Below are 27,941 nucleotides of genomic sequence, written 5' to 3' on the forward strand. Positions count from 1 at the left end.
TATTTCTTCAGTATTTTATATTTTCCAACCAACTGCCAATTGGAAGTTATGCATCATAAAAAGTAACAAATTACAAATACCCATTAATAAAATCATATATATATAAATCATAAAACAATTCTTTTATACATTGCAGTCACACTGGAATCTAATGTTAGCTCCCGCAGTCACGCATATTCTCATAATAACATGTGTTAAAGGTACTCCCTAGTGGAAGTTGTATTCCAGTCGATAATACTAATTTTGAGAGAATAAGTAAAACATCACTATATATCATTATTTAAAATCCAAAACGTATGTGTTTCAAACGATTTTTGCATGAAATTGTTAAAGGGGCATTAGCTGTAAATTCGTGATCACCGATTTGACTCAAAATCTAATATTATATGTATAAGTTAACATACTTAAACGTATATTAAAATTAAAAATAACAGTTAAAAATAACAATGCATAGATGATAGAACCATTTTGAATGCATTAGTATTTCATGCATATTCAAATTAGTCTAGAAACCGATATGACCTCTGTAGATAGCCGACGGTCACATATCCCGATGTATGAATAAATAAAAAATATGAATAGACAATCAGTTAAATAACGAGGTCTGTTTGAATTCATGTTATAGATCAAAAATTCATGTTTATCATCGTATTATCTGTATCAAAATGATTTTTTGTGGGCCAGATGAGTCAAACAACCAAGATCCACTAAATGTTAAATTAAAGTTTTGCATGGATACTGATCTATATGAGGTTTAATTATTGACTTATAAGCCAATAATACATGTCAACAATTTTGACTGCTAATAACGAAATATTATCAGATTATTACATGGCATTTTTCATATCGCATGTATTATCAGCCTAAGGTTCAATATCAGCCCAAGAGCCGCATGGCTCGAGGGCTGATATTGACCAAGGGCTGATAATACATGCGATATGAAAAATGACATGTTATGATCTTTTTATCATATGCTTCAACAGTAAAGAAAAACAACAGATTCATATATTGATCCTTCTAGGTGGTTCCCGAAAAGAAGTTGAAAGAGTAAAAAGTTCACGGACGTCGGACCCAAAATTTGATACATTCAATATGAAATCTTTCTATCATATGCCTCAATAGAGAAAAAAAAAACATTTATTTTTTATAAGGGCCAATCGACAGAAAAATAATTCAACAATATACATAATGAACATTGTTTGGAAAAGTCAACTTTTTTAAAGTAACTTTTTAAGTCATGTTTCAGAAAAACTTTAAAAAATGCATTGATTTAATAATTAAAAAAAAATTTTTTTTAATTTAATTTAATTATTTTACACAATATACTTTCCAGTATTCAAATAATTATTTTGTACACTACTATGTAATGTTTTTCACTGAAAACGTAGCATTGAGGTGTATTTTCCGGAAATTGCCGAGTACCACCGGAATGCCATGTGATAACGTTACGGAAAGGCATGTGATAACAATCGAAGCATGTGATAAACTTTTCATATCAGCCCGCTAAGCACAAATTCGAAGATTATGGAAAATACTTTAATTTAATGCTATTATCATACGGTAAAAATCATATGTTATTTAGTCTAAGTATATGATAATATTCAATAGCACCCATTTATGAATGTTTGAATAAAAGAATCATATTCTTGCTTATCGTATTCGGATCTAATGCCACTTGAAAAGATATTAAACAACTGAACAATTAGTTATTGATGGGAATAATTAAAGAATGTGTGTGATTTAATCATAAAAGCTTAATGATAATAAAAAAAATAATAGTAAAAATTTACATTTAGTCTAAAAAATAATATTTCTATAACAAACATGATAAAGACAAGTATTTTGTGTAGTTTATATATGACATTGACATCATACTAAATTTGCATGGCATAAAATTACAGTTAATTGTATAAATAATGAACTGCAATGTCAGATTATTCTACTTTGGAGAATTATAGTTAATTTTAAGTCCTCCCATTGCTATACCTATTTCCATTTGGTTCCATGACATTACCATCTTTACCAATAACAGAATTTCCGTTTGATATTTTATAATTACTTTTATTGTCTATTGTTTCAGTGTTAGCCTCGTTTCCATCCTCCTCTTCCGTATCACTACGCGTGTCTTGAAGCTAGACGAAAATAAAGGAAATATATTGAATGATATACTGAGGGTTTGTAATCATGGGGTTTCCCAATCAAATCAATTGTCTTAATCACGTGCTACTCAGATGTAATTGCATAATACATGTCTTTTTTTTTTAAAACAACAGCTGCATGTCTTAGAATGTTCTATTTGATTGCAACTTATATCAACTTTTTAATTACTATAAAATCACACTTCAATACGATTCAAAATAAAAAGAGAAAAAACATGCATGAATAGATATCACGGTTTCGGTACTCATACATCTTTGAATTTCAAATGTTTGGCTTTGAGCGTTCCTCATAAAGGTAAATCCAGAAAATCGCTTCGGACTCAAGAAATTATTAAACATGTTGTTTTCAATTTTTTACACGATATTCCAACTGTCCTGCTGATCTTGATGCTTTTTCAAATAAGTTATGTTTCAAACAGTTTAGCTTCGAGCATCACTGAAGAGACTTTAAATTACCAACTGGTGCAGTAAAATGTGTTCTGTTAATTTTCTTACCTTTCCTTTTGTGAATTTTGTTGCTGCAGACTTCAAAATAATTATCGTCCACATGACATGGAGTATTTGTAAAACTACCAATAAAGATTTTAAAACTTGTCCAATGGTACTTCTATCATGCATTTGTATATATGGCCGATTTTCATTAGCATAAGCTGGAAGGTCTATATATATAGAATATAATATTCTGCAAACGAGAAGTACGACACATTGTTAGTTCAACTTGATTCAACAACAGACCACAATGTACAGATAATAATATAAAGAGACGTGTACTTTGTTTGTTTTGTTCACTTGCCTGTCATTGATCCTTGACAGTATATATCTAACAACAGGTCAACTTAGGGCCTTCGACAATGGACAAAGGTAAGTTATAAAAGTGTCCTTGTAAGCCGGTTCACCCAATAGGAACTTTAAACCAGGTGCTCCGCAGGGCGCAGCTTTATACGACCGCAGAGGTCGAACCCTGAACAGTTGGGGCAAGTATGGACAAAACATTCAAGCATGATACAGCTCTGAATTTGGATTGTGATCAAATTTTTGACATTACATGGGTTTTTTTTACACAAAACAAATGCCAAGATTTTACAAATCAATTAAAGATTTCTTCTTCAAACTTTTTAAATCTAAAATTAAATAGTTGACACAGCATAGGTTTCTGACACAGAATGAATGTGGTCTAATGAACTTAAAAGGTTTTTTTTGCCTTTGAGCAAATCACTATGCTGTTGAATATTAATCCTCTCAAAAAAATGTTTGAAGAAATTTTCTTTTTATTTATGAAATCTGAAATGAGAAAAATTTAACCCCCCCCCCTTTTTTTTCACATCCCCGTTTCCCTTTTTCAAAACTGATATCAATTCAAATTTCTAATGGAGTTTGCAACAATAACTACTCATTTAAATACATCATAAAATATTAAGATGTAAAAAAACTGCTTGTTATCACTGAATGGTAAAGATTATTTAAATTTATCAGTTGGTAGTAAAAAGTGTATATACATTGTATATTGTATATAACAAAGATTTAAGTTGATTCTGGACAAAGAAAGATAACTCCAATTAAAAAAAATTCTTGCTATTGCACAAATAGGATATTTCTTGCTTACTATTCTGGACAAAGAAAGATAACTCTAATTAAAAAAAAATTTGCTATTTCACAATATTGTGCAATTAGATATTTCTTGCCATTGCACAATACTGTGCAATTGAAAAGACTTGCTATTGCACAATACTTAATATAATAATTTTAGATCCTGATTTGGACCAACTTGAAAACTGGGCCCATAATCAAAAATCTAAGTACATGTTTAGATTCAGCATATCAAAGAGGCCCCAAGATTTCAATTTTTGTTAAAATCAAACTTAGTTTAATTTTGGACCCTTTGGACTTTAATGTAGAATTTGAAATTTGAAAACAGGACCAAAAATGAAGAATCTACATACACAGTTAGATTTGGCATATCAAAGAACCCCAAGGATTCAATTTTTGATGAAATCAAACAAAGTTTAATTTTGGACCCTTTGGACCTTAATGTAGACCAATTTGAAAACTGGACCAAAAAAACTTCAATAATCAAGAATCTAAGTACATTTTTAGATTCAACATATCAAAGAACCCAACCGATTCATTTTTTGTCAAAATCAAACTAAGTTTAATTTTGGACCCTTTGGACCTTAATGTAGACCAATTTGAAAACGGGACCAAAAGTTGAGAATCTACATATACAGTTAGATTCGGCATATCAAAGAACCCCAATTATTCAATTTTGATGAAATCAAACAAAGTTTAATTTTGGACCCTTTGGGCCCCTTTTTCCTAAACTGTTGGGACCAAAACTCCCAAAATCAATACCAACCTTCCTTTTATGGTCATAAGCCTTGTGTTTAAATTTCATAGATTTGTATTTACTTATACTAACATTATAGTGCGAAAACCAAGAAAAATGCTTATTTGGGTCCCTTTTTGGCCCCTAATTCCTAATCTGTTGGGTCCTAAACTCCCAAAATAAATACCAACCTTCCTTTTGTGGTCATAAACATTGTGTTTAAATTTCATAGATTTCCATTTACTTAACCTAAGGTTATTGTGCAAAAACCAAGAAAAATGCTTATTTGGGCCCTTTATTGGCCCCTTATTCCTAAACTATTGAAACCAAAACTCCCAAAATCAATCCCAATCTTTCTTTTGTGGTCATAAACCTTGTGTCAAAATTTCATAGATTTCTATTAACTTAAACTAAAGTTATGGTGCGAAAACCAAGAAAATGCTTATTTGGGCCCTTTTTGGCCCCTTATTCCTAAAATGTTGGGACCAAAACTCCCAAAATCAATACCAACCTTCCTTTTATGGTCATAAACCTTGTGTTAAAATTTCATAGATTTCTATTCACTTTTACTAAAGTTAGAGTGCGAAAACTAAAAGTATTCGGACGCCGGACGACGACGACGACGACGACGACGACGACGACGACGACGACGACGACGCAGACGCCAACGTGATAGCAATATACGACGAAAATTTTTTCAAAATTTGCGGTCGTATAAAAATCAAAGTGCTGGATAGCACCTCAGGGATGTTTGCAACTAAAGATGTGTATTATTTCAAATAGGTTATGGACGTGTAAACTTCAAGTATCACAGCTTTGATGTCTAACTAAACCATTGTCTCTTCAGCAATTTTCAAAAATCACTTTTTTTTCGTTTGTTTGTCATATAAAATTTTGATATTTTCTATAGCTACCTTAAACTGTAGATCTAAAAAATCAAATACACAGAAAGCGCTGTTAATTTCTTTCTATACCCATGCCATGTAAAGGGCCTGTGATTTTAGTAAAAAAAAATATTTGATTTAGGTCCTTCATATTTGTTTTTAGTAAATTGTTCTGTTACTGATTAACCCATTAGTTTTCTTGTTTGAATTGTTCCACATATTCCATATCAGGACCTTTTTATAGCTAATGGTATGAGTTTTCCCATTGTTGACGACCGTATGCATGGTGGCCTATAGTTGTTAATATATATTACTCCTTTGAACTCTTTTGGATAGCATTGGTTCATTTGCAAAAAAATACAACATCTTTTTTTTTTAAATAAGACAGTTAACTTGAATAAGTGCAACTGTTATGCAAGTGATTTTATATTAAAGGCTTCGATCAATAAATAAGGAATGTCTTCATGGGACACAAATAATGCCCCTACTAGCATTTAATGTTACAAAGGGTCGCAACTCAAGAACTGTTAATGTGAAGCTACCAAAATTTGTATTTGATCTGAGTATTTGGAGTAAAAGGCATTGTGAAAATATTTATGAATGAAATGCTGTCTCGCTAGATTTCTTTTGATTTTCTCTTCAGCACATGACAGATCAGAGTAGTAGATTTTGTGATACTGATTTTCAAAATGAAGATAAATTCATCTTAAATGTTTTGTTTCGTCTTTGAAATTTGCGGAAAATATATTTATTATGTCACTCTTCAATAAGAGTGAAGTGTGACAGTGCGATTTCTGGTATTTGTAGGTAAACACCTTTTTTTTAAATAGCTAAAGTATTAATACATAAGTTTATAAATTTGGTGCACTATTCGCCATACCACATTAATAAATAAATAACACTAAGTAAACTACTTACACATATGGATAAACCATAAGTCTTGTTATTATCCACATAGGAAGAAATAATGCAAAAACGATGTCCGCCATTTTTTGCATTTTAATATAAACAGCTATTTTTGCCAACTGAAAAATATGCAAATTTTATCATACATTCAAAAACATATTCCACGTCATTAATTGTTTTACTATATTTGCCGATTTTCGATAATGAGATTTTATCGACAAGCGAGTGGTTTTAATGGGAACAAATGACGTCGCTGTTAAAAATGTATAACCCCCAGTTCAAGATTCATAAAGAACCAAGGCGCCTCGGAGGCCGAGTGGTCCAATGAGTCGTACTTATATATCACTAGCCTGTCAACACTGAGGTTGTGAGTTCATATCCGACACGTGACAGATGTTTTCGATTCCAATCTGAATTAACTAGGATTGTCAGTTTCTTATCGAAGATCGGTGGCTTTAAAGTTACTACAGCTTCCTCCACCAATACAAACTGATGGCCACGAAATAACGCAAGTGTGCTAGCAGCGGCGTTAAACACCAATCAATAATCTATTCTCAAGAACCTTTGAAAATTCAGTCTAACTATAATTATATATTTTTTTCTTTTTTAATTTTGATCAACAATAACTTTAACCCAACTGAATAGTGTTGATGGTTTGTCTTTTATAATTTGTGAAATTTATTCACGACTTTCCTAGTTTGTTATTGTGCGATTGACAGTTTGATATACACATATTCTATAAATACTTGATTGTTGTAGGAGATCGTCTACTGGCCCCTAGATGTCTAGGAGATCGTCTACTGACCCCTAGATGTCTTCCTCTGTTTTTGATGCTATTTGCATTGACGTATAAACCATAAGTCGTTGCATTCTTACTATTGAAGGCGAACTAGACAACGTTTGAGGTAAGTGACCATTTTTAAATGAATAGCAATCGGAAAGAGTTCGACTCATCACTAAGTACTAAGCAATATTACAACTAACAAAAAGACAAAAGATACAAATTACCGATCTACGGGTATAAGACATACTGAAAGCGATTCAAAGTCAAATTTCAACATATTTCCTATGCACATCATATTGATCAATATAGTTAGTTCAAATGCGTGTGATATAAGGCAGATAATTCAATGAACGACAGTCATCAAGAGAACCATTCTGATTTATTTACATAACTCATGTATTTAAGTACACGTCCAACTGATTTTGTGTAAAAACGTTTTTGGAAGTCTAAGAAAAGCATGACATTGTGCAATACCAAAAAATAGAATTAAATTAATATTATTGGACCGTTAATGTTAAGTACCTGGCTTTGTAAGAATCATACAGAGGGTGATTTAAAAAGCAGTTAAGTCCTCTTTTTTTCCTTTTAACATATACAACAGTCGTATTTAACCAAACTAGAAAAACAATATGTTCTAGAAAACGGCCTTCTGTGCATTTCTAAGCAATTCATGTTTATCGGACGTATACAAACTTTTTTTTTATTATTATGTTCATTTTGAGCGGACCCAATCCTCAAAATACACTACTTACAGCTAACAAATAATCCACTTGGTCGTGAATTACTAATACTAATGTTCCGATGCGTACACAATTTATAGACCATGATAAAATCATTAATGCTACTGTTACACTGTGATGAACTAAAAATTCCATAAAATCCTAAAAAAAGAAAAAAAAAGTAGAAATACTGAGAAAATAAGAACAGAGATGCATGAATTAATAATTTAAAATTAATCAAATAATTCCTCAGAAACACATTCAGAACTTTTGCCGCCGTTCTTGAAAAGAATACTAATGGTTAAAATTTGTCAAAAATCTGATCAATATCCTGTGATTCTTGGCTAGAAATTCATATTGATTCTAGAATCATTTACCTAATCAGTAAGCTCCTCGATTCGGCCGTTTCCAGTCGATTTTGTTTTTGTTTATTTAGTTTTCAATCCAAAAAAAATCGACAAAGAAAATCTTTTTCGGATCATGTCCGTTCTACAGGAAACCGTTCAGACAACACATGACATTGCTTAGCTCGTCGATCCTGGCTCAACTCTGAGATTGGACCGGGATCCAAGTTTATGACATTTTTACAATTTTGATCGATATGACTAAATATGTCAAAACATAGTCCGACACTACAAAACCGGCCGAGTTTCTTAAAAGTTACGGGTCGCACCTAACTGTAAGAAGAACTTTGTCGAACTTTCCGGAACTTTCACGATCCGGAGGACTCTGTTGCGAAAGCAAGGTATTGCAATGATGGAAAATTCCTGACCATTGACTTTTCACTGTTCATGTCGTAGCGCTATAAGATCTCAAACGGAACCGCCGCATAAATTAAAAAATTTAAAAGTAAACTGGATGCCATAGGTAATTTTCATAGCTTTTTTTTAAAGAACGATGATAGACATGTGCAAAAAAGGCCATAACGGATAAAAATGAATTGTGTGTGCATTCATGTTGTTATTTTGTTTCACTGCAAGTAAAGTGGTTTAGAAGCAATTTAAGTCCTTTTTTACTTTTCTAGGAAATCTATACATGATCTTATTATAAAATCTTGCTTTCCGGTGTTTGATGTCAGTGATGTAGATAAATTTAAAAATTCATCTCTTTTAAAAAACAAAGATATTTTCTATGAAATGGAGAGGAAATACATCATCTTTTATAGTCAGTAAATATCATGTCTATATTCTACATATAAAATTCAAGCTCCATCAGATAATACCTTTCTTTTGTGGTCAGTAAATATCATGTATAGGTATGACATATAAAATCCAAGCTCTACCAAGTAATACCAATATACATCATTAGTTACTGCCTGAAAATAAGATGAATGGATTGGTAATATTTATTATTAAAAACAGTTAAAATTTGTATCGTGTGTGTGACATCAAGATTAAAGCTATTTGATTTTAAAACGCCCGTTTTTGTTTTCTATTTTTCGTGTTGAAGCTTTTTATAGCTGCCCGACTATACGGTAAGGGGTTTTCACATTATAGAAGGCCACACAATTGCTTTTAAAGCTAACATACCCTTTATTTGAACTTATGTGAATAGTTGTCTCATTGGCAATAATACCACAAATCCTCATTTTAAAGTTAAAACTATTTTGGGGTTTGTGATTTCGTGGAATACATCCCTATTCAATATCATACTTTTTTTAAACTTGAAGTGCATTAAATAATCATAAATCATGCAGAGGGATCCTTTAAAAATTATACTATTATCATAGATATATAAATAGGAAAAAATACATACTCTTTGAGGAGGGTCTTGAATTTTTTTTTTTCAATTCTGTAATCTTTATTTTTAGCTATTTTTCTGTTTTTTTTACTTATTTTGCCTATTATTTTCTATTCTTTGTGTTTTAGCAAAATATTAAGCCTTATACTTATGTATTTTCTATTTTTCTCAAATCTTTATTTTTAGTCCTTTACACTGTATTTTTTTTCTCTTTTCTTTAAACCGCATCCAGACCCTCTTAAACAGAATCATTTATCTCATATCAAATATAAAAGTATATACCTGTGCAGGCCAACCTATCCAACAATCCATTGAATTTGTCAACCATGGTTTCTGTTATGAAAAATAATAATCTTGACATTAAGCAAAAGAAAAAAAAAAACAAATATAGGGTGAATAGGTGCAATTTGGTTTTATGTCGGTTGGTTGTTGTCATGATTATAAACCCTAATCTCCTTTAGAGTTAATTTTCTAATGCATGTGGAGCAAGACTTTGGAAAGCTTGGTTGCTTTATTTGTATATTGTACTCTTATAATTGTAATAACGTCCAATTAAATTCAAATTTAATATATACTTGTTTAACTTTGTCCATGTCATATATTGTTAGAAGATGTCAATCTTACAAAGCTTGTACAAAAGAAGCAAGCAAGCCAATCAAAGTTTTACTCTACAAGCATTGGGACATTAGCTTTAATTATATAAAAGTCACAGAATCAATTTAAATTAGATCAGTGATTACACAATGATTTTATATGTATGCTTCGATGAGTAAGCGAGTAGCGGTGGATAGATTAAAAGACAAATCAGTTGAAGCATGGGCAATCAAGTTGTAAACATACTAGTCAACTTCGTAGTTGACTGAGTAATTTTCATCAAATATTTGCCACCTTTAAAATATATTAAAAGAATCTGTAATAATGGCTAGTATAAAAAATGTAAAAATGAGACAAAAATATCACGTGATATTGTAAAGTAGATATTATATCATTTATTACAGGAAACATGTACTTTTATACTGCTCAAATATAATACGCATGATATGACATTTTCAACGAAAAGAAGATGCATTTTTCATTGCTGATATACATTTAAGTGATAATGTATATGATTTTGAAATGAAATTTTTAAGAAAAGAAGTGTTAAGTTAAAACGAAAATTTAAGAAAGGTTTGTTATAAATCATGTCAGTACTGACTACTGAGCGGATGATACCATCGGAGACTGATACATTTTGTAGTCCACCAGCAGTGGTATCGAACCAATGCTGTAATGTTCATTAATGGTTCCAGATTTATCTTCATTGAGAACGGTCAAATAAGACTAGTTGAAAGCCAATTTTAAATTAGATATTGGCTTATTTTATCTTGTCATTTCATTACATCATAAAGACAAGCTGATACTAGATCGTTTATGAAAATTTAAAAAAAAAACATTATCATCTTTAAGATATCTAGTACATGATCAGCTTCTGGTACTAGATCGTTTATGAAAATTAAAAAAAAAAACAACATTATCTACAAATATATTTGTATCAGCTGGTCTATCAGCTGGTACTAGATCGTTTGTGATCGTTTATGATAATTAAAAAAAAAACACATTATCTACAAATATTCTTGTATCATCTTGTCTTTTTTCTCGATACTCAGACTTGAAGTCAAATGAATGAATAAAATAAAATGTTAATATAATCCTAGTAAAAAATACTTACATCCCACAAGACATAAAGTCCATACCATGATAACAAAGAATAAAAAATAAATGACCATCTGAAAAAAAAAAATGTCATACCTATAGTTGATTATCATAATTTGTGGCAACGAATACACTTTTAAGCATTTAGAGGGGTAGATACTATTGGCCTTATTTCACATGTATTTGTACTCTTTCGCTGGTTACTGTTGCTCAATTTTACATCAGCCGTTTAACCGTATTAATAGATCTCGACGTGCACATTCGATAAATGAGCAAACCGTAAGCCAGGGTCCAGTAATTCAGGGTGTTGTTCCTTGTTGAAGGCTGTATTTTACCCTACATTCGATATTTGAGCAAACCTAAAGCCAGGGTCCAGTAATTCAGGGAGTTGTTCATTGTTGAAGGCTGTATTTTATGTTAATCTACAGTTTGTTAAAAAAATCCACGCCATTTGTTTTCTATTGGTTACTCGTCTCATTTACAATTATATCCCCTTACTTTTTATTCAAAGGGGACGATAAGCAAGTTATAGAATTAAATCAAAGTTCCAGGAGTCGGCTGGAGGTGTGACATGCAAGTTATTATTTTTATTTGAATCATTTAGTGTCTTTCACTGTCTCTTACTCGTATTTTTTACGCAAAAAAACTCTTCACTTTACAAGTACAACAGAGCATAATTTAACATATATATTTTTAACTTTTAAGTAATAAACCTTTATATACCCAGCATCACTTAGTCTTTTTAAATCTGAGGCCTGGCTATCTTTACGTCTTTTTCTGAACCAAACCTGTACTTGTCTTTCTGTCATACCCGTTTTTTTACATAACATCTGTTGATGTAAAAAAAACTTTACTTCAATCAACATTTGGGAATATTTAAAAAAGCATAAACAGTGTCAATTTAAAATAAAAATGTTTGAAATTAATCAAATTTATCCTGCATATGCTAAATTTGACTTGGCCAATCAAAGAGGTAGGGCCAATATGCCGAGGATTTTTTTCACAGAAGGGCCAATTTCAAAAAGTGCCAACAGAGTAAAATTTCCTATAAAAACCAAAAATAAAAATGCTTTTTGATCAATATCTCGATTTACATATAGTATGATATGTGTGATCAATAGTTAATTTAACCCTAAAAAAGGATGAAAGTCCAATATCCGGATTTTCGGGTGTTTTTATGTGGAAAAAACAGGGAATCCCCAAAGAAGGACATTTCAAACCAAAGACAAGTTATGCTTTTTATGACTGTTGTTATTCATACTACTTTTTACTTCAAAAATGAAATTGGTTTAGTGTGTCCTTATTACATAAAAAAACAACTTTTTAAAGAAAAAATTGTAACATCGATAAATTGTACCAATATAGTTTCTAAATAAGAGTCATAATGATAAGAATCGCCGTAGCTCCACCAGCAGAGCACAGAACTACTAATAAATGACGGTTTTGAAGAAAGGGTTCGAACCTCGCTCAGAACTTTTGCATTTTTTTGTGTTGTTATATTAAATTTTAAAGTTTCTATCATATTTTTTCGGTTGTTTGCTTGATTCATAGAGTCATTTTGGTTCATTTTGACTATTCAGTTAGTGTACTAGTAAATAATTTTACGTGTATCAAAGAAAAAACAATGTATCGCTTATTGTGTGCAATCCTATGACTGTCCATACTCTTGAATTACTTTCTATTCATGTGTTTACGTTATTACATATATCCAAGGGACAACTGCCGTCAAACTGATGTAGGTGCCTGTACATAACCAATAACACGAGAATTAATTCTATAGAAATTAAGCCTACATGTTGCGGGTGTAATATACACATAACTTAAAAGAAGGCCATTGTATACAATTTTCATAACAACAAAACACATTTCGTCGAAACCTTTTTTGAACATGGTATTATATGTAACAAATGCAGTCAACAACAATTTTGTCGCCAAATCACAAACTGTAAAGATACTAGTACTGAAATTTTTACCACCGTCTATACACGGGTACATAACTCATCAGAAAAATAAAACAACATAACAGAACAAATCAATTACACTACATATCGTGATTGTAGGTAAAACATCAAGAAGCTGTTGCATCTGTATCACAACGAAGGGCCGATTTGTTAAAATTACAGAAAAGGCAATACAACATGAAGTAGTAACACAGGGTGATCTATGACCAACTGATGTAAAATGTTCTGCGGTTAAAATATATACATGCACATGTATTTCCTTGTCTAATCTTATAGACGATAAAACCTTAAAAGACCAGGACAAATACTGTGTAACAGATATACATATTCAGAATGAGAAAATCACGATTTGAATTAGTTCGATATCATTTGGCTCCTTGAGAAGTTACATGGTATGGCACCTTGCATAAAGGATGTTAATAATAAAATAAAATCAATATTAAAAAATCAATAGTCATGGCCTTGTTTTTGTAGGAATACCTGTTCAAGGTATGAAAATAAATGATGTGACGTATTTTTATGTACTATAAATAGCATCTATCGGGCTATTTAAAACATTATTTACCTATCTTATCGAATGAAACAAATTGCCGACAAATTGTCCCTACCTCAAATTTACCGTTAAATATAAGTCGTCTTTGTCACTTCTTCATAGAAACATATTTTTGTTCTTTCTGTCGTTATAGAAATATCGTATACATATTTAAATGTGGAAGACAATAAGTTTTGCCCTTTATTTGCTTATACCCCAGTCCCACTAGGCCACGATCGCACTACGATCTGTGATAAAAATGCAAATTTTGATGATCGTGTAGATCGCAGTAAGGTCGTATCACGGTCGTGGTGAGGTCTTCAAGATCGTGATGAGCGTGGCCAACTTTGAACATGTTCAAAACAATCGTGGTGCGGTCGTGGCCAAATCAGATCGTAGTAGAAGCGTAGTGAGAGCGCATTAAGATCGTAGTAAGATCGCAAAGGTCGCTGTACCATCGTAGTGAGAGCGTAGCGAAAGCGTGATTCTATTCGGAGAAACTGCGCTACGATCTCATTGCGACGTTATTACGACCTCACTACGATCATCACGTTCTCTCCGCGACCAAACTACGCTTCCACTACGACTATACCACGCTGTTCACGACCATAGAACGATTCTAGCACGCCCTTGCCGTCCTCATCACGCTCTTCTCACGACCTGACTACGTTCATACTGCGACCATTATTCTCATTGTCATTTTCCCATAAAATATATTAATTCTCTACAGGTTTTTTTTGTCTGTATGTAATTGGGACTTCTTGTCCATTTTCTCTAACGGCTCAACCATGCTTCTTGTTTTCATATAGATTAGACCGTTGGTTTTCCCGTTTGAATGGTTTTACACTAGTAATTTTTGGGGCCTTTTTTATCTTGCTGTTCGGTGTAAGCCAAGGCTCCGTGTTGAAGGCCGATTATTACTTGGATTGAGAGTTGTCTCATAATTGGCACCGTCATGCCACATCTTCCTATATATATCTATTGACACATCTGTTTCATATCTGCTATCGTTCACTAAAATATCGTCATTTCAGCTTTATGGACCAGCAATACGTTGTAATTTAGGTCGGATTGGTCGGTCCGACATCTCTACTTGATCAAGATTCGTTACTATCAGAGCTCCATCTGCCTCTACATCAACCCTAACACCACGCCCACGTGTTCTAGTAGATTTTGGTGGCTTGATTGTTTTTTGTTTTTTTTCGAGAAATCTACGTATTAATTAGAAATAGAACTGAAGGAATGATACTGTATTGATATGGAACCCGATGTTGACGTTATTGCTGAGAGCGTAGTAAGATCGTCGTTTGAACGTAGTGTAATCGTGGTAAGAACGTGCTATAATCGCAGCAGAAGCGTGGTAAGGTCGTGTTGCAATCGGATAACTCGTGGTATGGTCGTTGTGAGAACGTGATGAGCGTAGAAAGATCTTGATAAGCGTAGTAAGGTCGCAGAATAAGCGCGGTGAGAACGTGTTATAATCGTAGCGGGATCGTTGTAGAAGCGTAATGAGGACGTAGTAGCATCGTGAAAGCAACGAAAATTTACATTTTCATACCGCTCATACCACGATCTCACCACGATCTGAATTTAAGTTAGATCGCGGTGAGCGTGGTGCGATCGTGGTCTAGTGGGACTGGGGCTTTACTTCGCGGCGATTAAATTTCGCAATTTCCAAATTTATTTTTTGTAATTTTATTTATTAGCGTTAATTTTCTACTAGCGAAAATAAATCGCCCGCAAAAATAGTTGGTTTACAGTACCCCATTTCCTTTTTAGTCCACAAAGTCGACAAGAGACGAGTAACTTCATGCACTTTTTCTTTGATCTGATGAATATTTTAATAGTCCGTTCAGAAAATAAAAGTTTAAACCACCGTCTCCGTCTGGTAAAATCAAAAACCAATTTCTTTCAAAGGAATCTTTAAAAAAATTCTCTCTGTTAAATTAACTTACCAAAATGACGTCATCTTTAGGAGACTTGTTTTTAATATATTCTGACTCTAACACTGGTTGACGAATATAATGCTGCTTTGCGACTGTTTCTTTAATATCAAAATAAGCTCCAAACGGTACCACGATAAACCTGTTAATGATAATTATTATTTTAATTATCAAAAACAGATCAATATAATCAAAATCAAAATGTCAGTCGCTTATTCAGCCGGGTTGCACCCGGCGCCCACCCCTTAAAAAGTAATCTATAGTGACAATCACAGCTAAAAAAAAATTTATTGAAATATTATCCTCTAACTTCTTATTCTAAAGAACCCCCTCCCCCTTCCACCACACACACCCATCCAAATTCCTTGCACCAAATCTCAGATCCGCAAATGAATTTTTCTGTGCTGTTATAATCAATAAAGAACTAATTAAGGCCTTGTTTTCGCCCAAGAAAATAAAATGTTTGATAACTATTTCAAATTGGCACATAATGTTTAGAAATGCATAGGGTCAAGAAATATGAATGAAAAACATAAAGATTTTTATCTTTTGACGTCACAATTACGTCAAAATATGTACTGTTTTCACAAAAACCATGAAAAATACAGAATTTATGCAGTTTTCTATCTTTATTTCTATTATGGAAACATCGAGTGCATACAGCCAAGCCTTGAAACAACAAAATGATTTAACAGAAGCTTTATTATAACTATTGACATAATCTCACCAAATATAAAGTTGTTTCTTGGGTGCGCACATACTTTTTCAATCTAAAATATACTTAAAATTTGATAAAAAACGAGGAAAATTACAAAATTTTAGAAAATATGCAAATTAAGTCATGATTTGTTGCCATGGTATCTTGTTCAATGACAAATTTGTTTTGTTTTTCTGAATACCTTGTAGCCTACCTTAGTCAAGTTTTCAGTAATTTAAGGATATGTGCAATAATTTTTAAATTTGCAGTAATTTTTGGGCCAAATAAGGGGCTTAATCTCCTTTATCGAACATTTTGATATTGCGACCTTTTATTTTTTTTTTATATATATTATTAAAATCAAGTACATGTATTTATTAATATAATTATATATTTACCTGTCAAAAAATTTTCGTAGTACAAACATAGAAATCGCCATTGCAAAGGACGGAAGTATTATATCAGAGAGAATCGGAACATAGCTACCAGGGGCCAGTTCTGCTTCATCCTCTGGTCTCAGTATACTGGGCTGCAACCGGTTTATCTGTTTGTTGAATGTTTCAAACATTTTTTTTCCTTGTTTTCACTGATCTGCAATACGAAAATGAATTCTTCATTTAGTCAATCGCCAGAAAATTACATTTCAAGGTTAACATAATGAATAAATTAATTGATTGATTGTTGGTTGCTTAACGTCCAGTGGCAAATATTTCAAGCATGTTCAGGACGAGAACAAGTTAACAATAAATACAATAGGCTGGTCTTGTAATAATACTCAATACTTTATTTGCAAAACAGACAAAAACCAATTTTGGTTATGGCAAATACATTGACAAAACAAACATGATCAAACATAATGAAAACTCGACAATATTATAAGAGATATCTATACTATTAAACGAGAAGACCTCATTTTGGGTGTCGCTTCTCTTCCTTCCACAATAAATCAATCATCATGCCTCTGTGTCTTATAGGTAACATGCATAGTCGCATTTGTCATCCATTCTTATGATTATTCAGATTGAGTTATTTTGGGAGAAAAACGACAAAAAAGGAGTTCGGATATGATTCCGTCATCGGACTGACTTTTAGTCATAGATAAGACTTCCGGTTTTAAAGATGCACAAATACAACCAATCGTATGATAGATGACAAAAATGAAGAATAAATAAGCCAATCAGAGCGTTCTCCATATCATGGTGTTTAGATCGCAAGAACCACAACTATTATACCTCCTTATAGAGGACGTTTATTTTTCGCGTTTATCTACATGTAAACTACGATGAAACTACTTTAATATATAGAGACAAGCTGTATATGCCCGCGATTTCGCGGGTGTGTTCTAGTATATGATAAAAATAGAAGCCATCCGGGTTGATGGTCGGGGAAATTTGGACTGTAACTGGAAAATGAGGGTATATTGGATAGGGACAGAAATTTGTCCTTGCAACAGGCCACCTACGAACCCATCAAAGAGTTGTTGCAAGGCTTCTTAACGTGCAAAGAGCATGACACTCTCTTTTTTACACGATGCATCGGATTTAACGTCCGCATTCAGACCGGACCTTCGCGCGAATTAACTATATTAAGAAATTCATTATGATTGATAGATTCATTGATTATTAGATGTTTATAACGCCATTTTGAGCACTTTTGAGCAAGTCTTAATTTAAGAAAGCCGGAATGCGCGGAAAGAACTGCCAACTTTCAACAAGAAAACTGGCAGTATTAGTCAATCAATTTTCGAGCCGTACGCACCAGCCACATGCAGGGTTCGAACTCATAACCTCAGTGTTGACAGACTAGTGATACAGTGGATGAACTACTTAGACCACTCGGCCATCGCCCTTGGCTTATGAATATGCATCATGACTATTTTGAAACAGAAATCGTACAATAGTGTTTTAATTCATTAATAAAAATACTATGTGAACTATATATATGTTGGTATAAAAGGGTGTCTTTGTCGTACAAGTTTGAGCTGAATGTTGGCCGCTGAGCATAAATGTCAAACTTTACGTGTTTAGTAACATATCATGACACCATAATACTTGTTGTAATTCATTTAGTAACAAGAATGTGTCCCCAGTACACGAATGCCCCACTCGCACTATCATTTTCTATGTTCAGTGGACCGTGAAATTGGGGTAAACCCTCTAATTTGGCATTAAAATTAAAAAAATCATATCATAGGGAACATGTATACTAAGTTTGAAGTCGATTTCAACTTCATCAAAAACTACCTTGACCAAAAACTTTAACCTGAAGCGGGACAGACGGACGAACGAACGGACGAACGGATGGACGGACGGACGAACGGACGGACGGACGGACGAACGAACGGACGGACGGACGGACGGACGAACGGACGGGCGGACGAACGGACGCACAGACCAGAAAACATAATGCCCCTCTACTATCGTAGGTGGGGCATAAAAACTTCAAAAAAATATTGTATTTAATGCATATTATTCAATATCAATGCCCTGTTACGTAACATTATATTAATACATTAAAAATCGGTAATATTTCGCATATATCATCTGTCCTTTGTCATTGTGTCTTCGTTGATAGCTCAAATTATCTACTACATATAAAAATACTAGTACCACTAAATCTTAAAACGTCGAACTTTGTCATTCAGGAATTTTGTGTTATCTTTAAATGTTTCTGCTTGAATTATTTTCATCTTTTTATATCGACAATTAAGAGCTTGATATATTGCAGTTTTGGGTTTAAATTATTAAGAATTTTACAATTTGACTGCGAAAAATTTGAGAGACTACTCAACTTTTAGACATTTGCCACTGATTGTTACATTTTGTTCATGTTGAGCGGTTACACCACTGTCCCAAGTTAAGGATAGGGTTGAACGTCTATCGTCTCGTCATTTTTTTGCGCCTGTCCTCAACCATGAGCCTTTTATGCATTGGTTTTCATTGAACGTGTCTCTCATGTTTGTTTGTTTTTATTCAATAATAGGACATTAGCATTATCGTTTCATTTGTTTCACATTACAACGATGGGAGTTTTTAATTACCTTGACGGGCTATACAGCCCTTGCACGGTCGGGATTCACATTTTACGTGTCGGGGGGGGGGGGGGGGGGGGGCTTTTATAGCCAACTATATGGTATGGGTTTTTCTCATTGTTGAAGGCCGTACGGCGACCTACAATGGATAACATCCACGTCATTTGAACTAGATAGTTGTCTCATTGTCAATCATAATACGTTTCCTAATCAGTTTTATAAGGACTTACAAGAAAGTGGTAAATTTTTAGAACAGATTCGTCTCTCTTTTTTATTGAATTTCAGGGTAACGATCTGGATTGCCTTTATTTAAACTGCAAGCTAATGGCTAAAATTAGAATAACATTTCGATATAAAGAACGTTATCTTGTCACACTTTCGTAAAAACAAAATCAGCATTAGTCAACGTAAACGGATAATTATTATATCCCCATCCCACTCCTCATTAATACAGTATTGGTATTATAAATAGATTTAAGAAGATGTGGTATGAGTGCCAATGAGACAACTCTCCATCCAAGTCACGGTAGGTTCTTCAACACTGAGCCTTGGCTCACACCGAACAGCAAGCTAAGAAGGGCCCCAAAATGACTAGTGTAAAACCCACCGTGGTAAAACCATTCTATGTATATATGCGTTACTACTCATTTTAATTTGTCCTCTGAATTTCTTTTCATTTTCGATTTCATTTACAGACATTTTTTTTCTACTTAGCTGAACAGTAATTTAACATTTTTTTCCGAAACGCGAGGTTAAAGCTTAATTATACATTTCACTTACTAATGCCGACAAAAAATAAAATACTTTAAACGTTAATAAAGAACACCAAGCGCGTTGAATTAACCCATAAGATTGTTATTCAGTCCAACACAGCGGGGACTTAAACGCCATTTTTTGTCAATTGTAATGTTTCTTATAGAAAAGTTTATCATGTAAAGAACAACGCAACCAGAGATGACCGATGTCTTAGCAAACCTGTAGTTTACTTGCATAATATGAATGCAATGTCCTGTGAAATGCATAAAATGAATGCATGCAGTGTCCTGTAAGATAATGTGTTATACGAATAAAAGTTTATAACAAAGCAATGTCGGCATAAACTTACATCATTTATGTGTGATTTCTGTAACATGTAATGGTCAGCCTTGAACCTATTAGTCACGACTAATTCATCAACCACACTAACATGTATAAATTACTATCCACAACCACACAGGAAATAATAAGTTCTACACGGACTTTCTATCAAAACAGGAAACACTTTAAAAGATCAGGAAACACTTAAAAGATCTTTAAAAAAAAACTGATAAAAGATATACTTTAGTACACGAATAGACTATATATACGAATTATAAATACTATCATCTGTTAGATTGTGTTATAAATATTCTATGTGTATTAGTACTATCACACTACCCATATATTATCTTGTCGTAAAGTGCATATAAACCTCTAGTTTAAAATAATAACTACATAAATTTTAAATAAGTTTCAGGAAACGCAGCACTCTCTGCGAAACAGACAACCAATTAACCTGGGAAGTTTTTTTGGCAAGAAGCTAGACGTAGTTTGTCTTACGCTCAAAGTTCCAGAAGAAATTGATTGATTTGCTGGTGGTTGTTTCTCTACTCCAGTGGCAAATATTACATGCATGTTCAGGACAAGAACAAAATACAATAAGTGGAGTCGACAATAAGACGAAAGGCGTGAAACCTGGAATGTTTTTGGGAAATGAGGGCATGTTGGGTTGGGACGGATATTTTGCCTTGCAACGGGTCATTCTATAGACCATTCACAGAGTTAATGTAGTTATGACTTTTTATGTGCAAAGAGCCTTCTAATCCCTTAACAATAGGCATCTGATTAAACGTCCCAATTCTGATCTGTAGTGTCTGCGATTTTTTTTACAAAATGGACACACCCACTCTCTACAAGGGTCTTAATGGTTGTCGATAGAAGACCATCGTGACCATATTTCTATATCCCAGTCACCCATTGAGTAGTCAGAAGGAGATCATTGACAGAAGTGGAAAAGATAAAAAAAAATTTAAAGAAACAATAAAATACCACTTTTGTGACTTCGTCGTTTGCGTTAGGAAGAAGGAGATCAAATGGCCTACTAGTAAGTTAAATAGATTTTATTAATTCTGAAGAAGAAGAAAAACAAACAATAAAATATAATATTAGTAAGGTTTAAACATGTAGAAGTTATATTCACTTATAGTCGATAAATTTTGAATGCAAAAATAAAACATTTAATGAACGAATCTACATGTCAAAATTCTTTGAAGGGTGACACCCGGAATTGATACTCATGATAATTGGAATTTGATGGATAGATCAAACGCTTTGTGTCCGGGAAATCGAATTTAATCACTTTAGGATATTAACATAAACTAAATTTGAATTTCAAATATAGAGATTAAATGTGAAAGTATGAATCCAACAGCAGAAATTAAACATGATTTCGTACCAGTTAGTTACCTTAAATACTGTCAGCTTCCTTCAATGTGTTTATAAATAGAATAGAAAACTATCTTTATTCACTAAATATGGTCCCCAGGATGGCATAGAGCATATATAACATGTGTAAACAATATCATTATATTATAAAACAGCACATGCATATAAATGCAAATTAGACAATAGACATGTAGTATTTGTAATGAAAAAAAGGCAAAAAGGAACACACGACATACAACAAATTAAAAACAGCATATTATAATTATGTTGACATTGACTCAAAAGCAGTATATGAATAGTTTTATACGACCAAAAATATTGAAGTCTGTAAATACTTATAGTTTATGTTTTCGGTCTTGTCAAACTGAATCATCACTTCACAAAATTTTAATACAATGATGTGTGACATAAAAGAATTAAGGGTATTGGCTGTTGCAATTCTCAATGATTCTGTTTATAAACTTCTTAAAAAAACTATTCCTGAAGATCCAAACAATACTAGTGTTACTGTATACAATGATGTGGAACGTTTATAATGTTTATATCTTAATTGATTTGAACAGCTTTATTCTTTTAAAAGTACAATTATAAGATCTTATAATATTGGTATCATCAATTTCCTATAAATGCTGAAACTATCAAAACTACTGGTCCTATACTGTCATGACTGTTGCGAGAATTAATAATTATTGCATGCGTTAGAGATCGATTTACAAAATCATAGAATGCAGATATATATTGATTTCCTCAAATGAATTCTATTTAAGGGTTTCTTGAATAAATAAAAAAAGTACTTTTAAATTCTAACACTTAGGTATTCGACTACGTACGGGGGCTATGGGTTTTTTTGGAAAAAAAAGTTTGTTTCCATTTTTTGGAGAAAAAAATAATTTGTTTTTGATTCTGAAAAAAAAAATTGTTTGTTTCACCCTCAGCTGCCACTATATGTAATGCTAAAATTGAAAGAAAAAAATTGTTTTCAACTTGTCGCGAAAAAAATAGATTGTATTTCGCCGCAGGCGAAAAAAAAAATTGTCCAGAAAAAAAAACCATAGCGCCCCTACCCCCCCCCCCCCCAGAAAATCAAATGGTTGCTGCCTAATGGGAAAGGGGACACTTCTATCCTTTTCGATCCCAAGGGCACTTCAACCTTTTTGAAGTCGGTGTTAGCAGGCTAGCTGAAAATTTTAATACCACAACCTTTCATATATTTTGAAAACACAAATACATATCCTATATTTTTTGTCTAAAAATCAACTGAATGCTTTCAAACTCACGCTATTTCAACAAATTCAGATTTAAATAATAATTTTTTTTTAACTAGCATCTGATGCATGTCAATATATGTTAGCTGTGTATGATTCATGACTTATGTAATAAAATAAATAAATAAATATCAAGATTTTTTAAATGATAACTTTATAGTGGAGGAATGTTAGCACAATGAGTATTGTTATAAATATTAACTTTTTTTAAACGCAACATATTTGTATAGTTTTCTGTCTGTCGTTTTGTAATTTAAATGCCGGATTTTCTTCATCATCAATCCTATTGTTTGGATTTTCAACTTCTCTACATGTTCTAAGAAAAAAATCAACGGTTGACTATATTTCAGATATTTATGTTTTAATCAGTAACAGTGTCATATATCAAAATAATATCTTTACATTTCTATATTTTAGCACATCATCAGTAACATTTAACATGAAGCTTGAAAAAGTGCTCTAGCGCCTCATCCCTACAAGTCAATACATAGTATAACTGTACACATGTTGTGTTCGACTGTTATATGCTGTACTCACGTGTCTGTACCCCCATTATTTTTTATTGTACAAGGTTTTCATCCCCAATAAAAGAACTTAAGCTTAATGTAGCCAAAATCCTCACCAAAATCTACCAAACATTTACTTTTTACGGTATAGTATCTGCACAACACGCCTATATTTGTCATCTATATATAAATAACTATTTTATACAACACTTAACGTATGACACATGTTACTTATTTATATTATGTAAAAAATCCTGTAAAAATGCTTGAAAATCAATGGCTACATATAAACAGGATAACAGATAAAGCAAAATATTCACTTACAAGAAGAAATGATGAATACATCCATCACAGTTTACGGTCCAACAGATATTATTTTTGTTCTAAAGTTACACTTCGTATGAAATCATGTGATCCCTAAGGAGATGGACAGCGATATTTGTGGATACCTGGGAATGTGTGACATAGAAAGAAACCTTGTGTGTGTGGTGTAGCATGTGAAATAAACAAGAGTGATAATGTGTACGTATTGATTGCTTGATGTACACTATCAGTGCAGCTAGGGACCTGTAAAATGTAGTTCAGGACAAAAGAAAAACAGGAGCAGAACAATTTCGTTAAGTCCTGCCTCGCACAGTAATATCAAGTATGGGGATTGTTAACTATCTGATCCACGATCTGATCAATGATATTAATTAGTATAATTCTACTACTTGTTACTGAACTAATGTGAATGTATAGTTATTTCCCATTTTATATGCTTAAAAGTCAGTCTTATGTGTGTTTTTACATGAAAAGTTACAATTTTATTTGATTATAAAGATTATCCAGATTTGATCCCGGTGATAGGAGACAGACGAAATATACATCTATTGATGATATCTCTTTGCTACTATCAAGCGCATTAAAATAGATTCACACTATATAAATAACACAAAGCTGAGAGGGTAATATAGCAGATTGTTACCCCGAGAAAACTAAAGCAAGATATATTTTTATATTGACAGTCTATGAAAAAAATTATGAGGCCAAAACGTAGAACTGTAGCATATTGCCTTTAAAACTATTGATTTGAATTATCGATTTGTATTGATCAGCACGAGAGGGTGACATTCAAAAATTGTCTACCGCTGATCCATGGGATAGAGTGAATTATCTCCCTCATATTACCGGTAGCTAATTAAAACCAAAAAACTGTCACACGGTCCCTTGTTAATTGCCATTCAACATTACAGCCTAAGCAATAGAAAAAATATATAAATAGCGAATAGCAGATTGTTTCCCCGAGAAATGTTGTCAATTTTGCTCTATTACCCTCTTAGTTATGTTATATTTAATTTATTATAATACTGAATGTTCAATTATTATTGTCTTTTAAATTTTAAATTGAAAGTACTTAACTATGTCGTCATTACAGTTATTATAAAAGCAGCAAAAGTGAAGCAAGATGTAATTTTATATTGATAGTCTATGAAACAGTTCTGATGTCAAAACCTAGAACTGTAGCATTGCCTTTTAAAACTATTGATTTAAATTATCGATTTGTTTCGGTCAGCACGAGAGGGTGACATTCAAAAAGTGTCTCCCGCTGATCCATGGGACAGAGTGAATTATCTCCCTCGTATTAGTCGATTAAAACCCAGAGGCGGATTTAGGGGGGGGGGGGGCAGGGGGCCCGGGCTCCCCCTTTTTGGGAAAAAATTTGGTTGCTTATATAGGGAATCACTGAAGCGTGACTGGAGCGGGCCCCCTCTTAGGTCAGTCAGTGGGCCCCCACTTATGAAAATTTCTGGATCTGCCACTGTTTAACCTGGCATTTTAACGTGAAGTATAATTTTTTAAAAAAGACTGTCACACTATCCTTTCACATTCAACATTACAGTCTACGCAATAGACAAAATATATGAAAGATAATTATGCCACCAACAGCACGTATTTCGTCAATTAATAAACGACACAAGACAAATAAAACGATGGTGGGTAAAATAGTATATAATGTAACCTCATTTTAGATACCAGGCTTAAAATTTTGTACGTCACTCAGTTCGCTCGAATCAAAAACTGTTTTAAAAAAAAAAACAAATTTAAAATAGTATAAAACTACAATTTTGAGAAGCATTGAGGCATACAATTGAAAACGAAATTCTTGTTTCATGATTTTTGACAGAAGAACCTTTCTGTCCTAAATGTTTATATAAATGTGAAGACAATCAACATCATTTTTTTGATTGTCCACCATACACATTTTACAAGATCACACTCCTTAATAAACTGTCTGCTTATGGAGTTGATATTGATTTAAAGTTGATACTATTTGGTGATCAATCTATGAGTATTGAATACAATGTGCAGATAGTTAAGGCTGTTCGTGAATATATAAAAAAATTCAGAGAGATTTGTATTTAAATGAAATGTATTTTATAGTCCAAAACCAAATTAACTTTTACTTTATATGTCTGTATTTTATATTATATTTAAGCTCCTAGACCCGAACCAGCTGAAAAATAATTAAAACTGAAACAAAAGTTAATAATGAAATGACAGTACATTGAAATTAATATTATTAAAGCTAAAAAGCTAATAAATGCACCTTTATTTCTATATCATTCATATATTCAATTTGTATATCTTTAATTTCTTAAATCTATTTTTTATCTCTCTGTTCTTATTATTAACATTCTAAATTCTTTTTATATTATTATAATTCTTTAATGTATCAATATGGTTACTACTCGCTGTCGTTTTTCTTCAGGTGCAATAATTTAGTAAAAATAAGTACATGATATCAAACATGTTGTTTTAAAAATGAGTTATTAAATTTATTATTTTAAATAGCTGACTGGAGACCATTTAATTTAATGTGAGACCTCTAAATCAATGCTGGAGCTTATCACCTAGAATATTAAACTTTTTTCATAATTTATTTTTCTTATTTTTGTGAGTTAACATTTGAAGCATTTAAAAAATAGTCATACTGTTGATCTGAGTTAACTATTTGAAACATCATTCCAGTCAGCTAAGAGGTATTTTTGAAAAAATAATTCTGTTTTGTCATTATGTTTGTGTATGTGTTGCTTTGTTTGAATGTAATATATTGTACCTTGTTTTGTGGAGAGGGCTTACATAGGCTATGCCTGTTGCCCAATCCAATTCAATTTATTTGAATAAAATATTGTTTAAACTAAAACGAAATTCTAGTCAAGCATCATATAACGTCTCTAGGGATGTATTATATGAGCACTAATAGTTTATCATAAATACCAAATATCATAAAATTTAATTGAAACCTTAGAAAAAAATGTTACCATACATGAATAGAATTCTGACTTATAATTTTGACATTTTGAACTAATGAGAATATTCATTTACATGTATTTGATCTAATACACTCTGTGTACATGATAATTCACCCGATAACAGCTCCAAGGTAAATACTTTTACACATTATCTATGTATAGTATGTTACAAACTACACATAGTATCGTAAGATGGACGGACTATAGTCAGTTTTTCAGCTATCAAACCTGAATAGTACAATTTAGCGGCGGCGTCTTGAACCAAACACTGGTGACATAAAATGATCACCAGGAACGTCAAATAAACGTCAATTTTAGTAGGTCTATCTTTTATAAAAAAAAATAATCATATGGTCGAGGCGTCAAATGTCGAGGGTAAACGCTTTGGAACCTAAACAAAATATCTTCATCAAATCCAAAAGAGCATTAAAACAGAGCAATCAATATGCATGAGCCTACTTCGCTAATATAAAGTGTTATGAACTTATTTTCAAACCAAATTACGATCTAAATAAATGCTAAAACGTTCCTAACACCACTTAAATGTGACAAAGACAAAGACAACGCGAGACTAATTAATATAAAATTTCCGTTTCTACTTGTGACTTGAAATTGATACTCAGATTAATGGTATACAAAGCGAGTATATATATAGCTACATACGCTATATAAGAAATGTTATGAGGTTAGTTTTCAAGAAATTTTAAAATAATTAACTATATTTAAAAGTAAAATAATTCATAAATCTACAGACCTGAACACGTGGTAGCTTTGTTTTCATTACATATCATTACATATTCAAACGATTCTGTTCTGAAGATCAAAGTTTAAGTTTACAGATATAAAGACATAATGTTCGCTATAATCCATAATATGATAAAACGTAAATAAGGCTCAATTGATGAACTTTATACATAGACCTCGTTATCAATCAATAGTGTGTCATCATACGATAAAAACGTCTGTTGTTTTCACTTCAAATGAAGATGTACATTAACACTTTCTGTATACATCTTCTCCACTTTATACTTGTGTATATA

At 32.4% G+C, this 27,941-nt stretch overlaps 1 protein-coding gene across 9 annotated transcripts; it reads right to left on the reverse strand.

Annotated features, from left to right (window-relative positions):
- Positions 1-27,941, reverse strand: LOC143062927 (ceramide synthase 2-like). 9 transcript variants are annotated; one of them, XM_076234761.1, is made up of 13 exons: positions 27,656-27,791; positions 20,477-20,613; positions 19,602-19,699; positions 16,739-16,931; positions 15,656-15,785; positions 11,931-12,037; positions 11,224-11,281; positions 9,798-9,848; positions 8,998-9,090; positions 7,809-7,937; positions 6,285-6,391; positions 2,655-2,841; positions 1-2,132 (listed from the first exon to the last, which is right to left on the reverse strand). In XM_076234761.1, exons 4-13 carry the CDS (start codon positions 16,906-16,908, stop codon positions 1,965-1,967), a joined length of 1,200 nt encoding a protein of 399 aa, XP_076090876.1. In that variant the 5' UTR covers positions 16,909-16,931; positions 19,602-19,699; positions 20,477-20,613; positions 27,656-27,791; the 3' UTR covers positions 1-1,964. The 9 variants fall into 9 exon arrangements, with proteins under 9 accessions (XP_076090876.1, XP_076090872.1, XP_076090873.1 ...); XM_076234757.1 differs by lacking the exon at positions 19,602-19,699; XM_076234758.1 differs by lacking the exons at positions 19,602-19,699; positions 27,656-27,791 and adding an exon at positions 23,930-24,069.

This window comes from Mytilus galloprovincialis, chromosome 2 (assembly GCF_965363235.1).
Source record: "Mytilus galloprovincialis chromosome 2, xbMytGall1.hap1.1, whole genome shotgun sequence".
Lineage (NCBI taxonomy): Eukaryota > Metazoa > Mollusca > Bivalvia > Mytilida > Mytilidae > Mytilus > Mytilus galloprovincialis.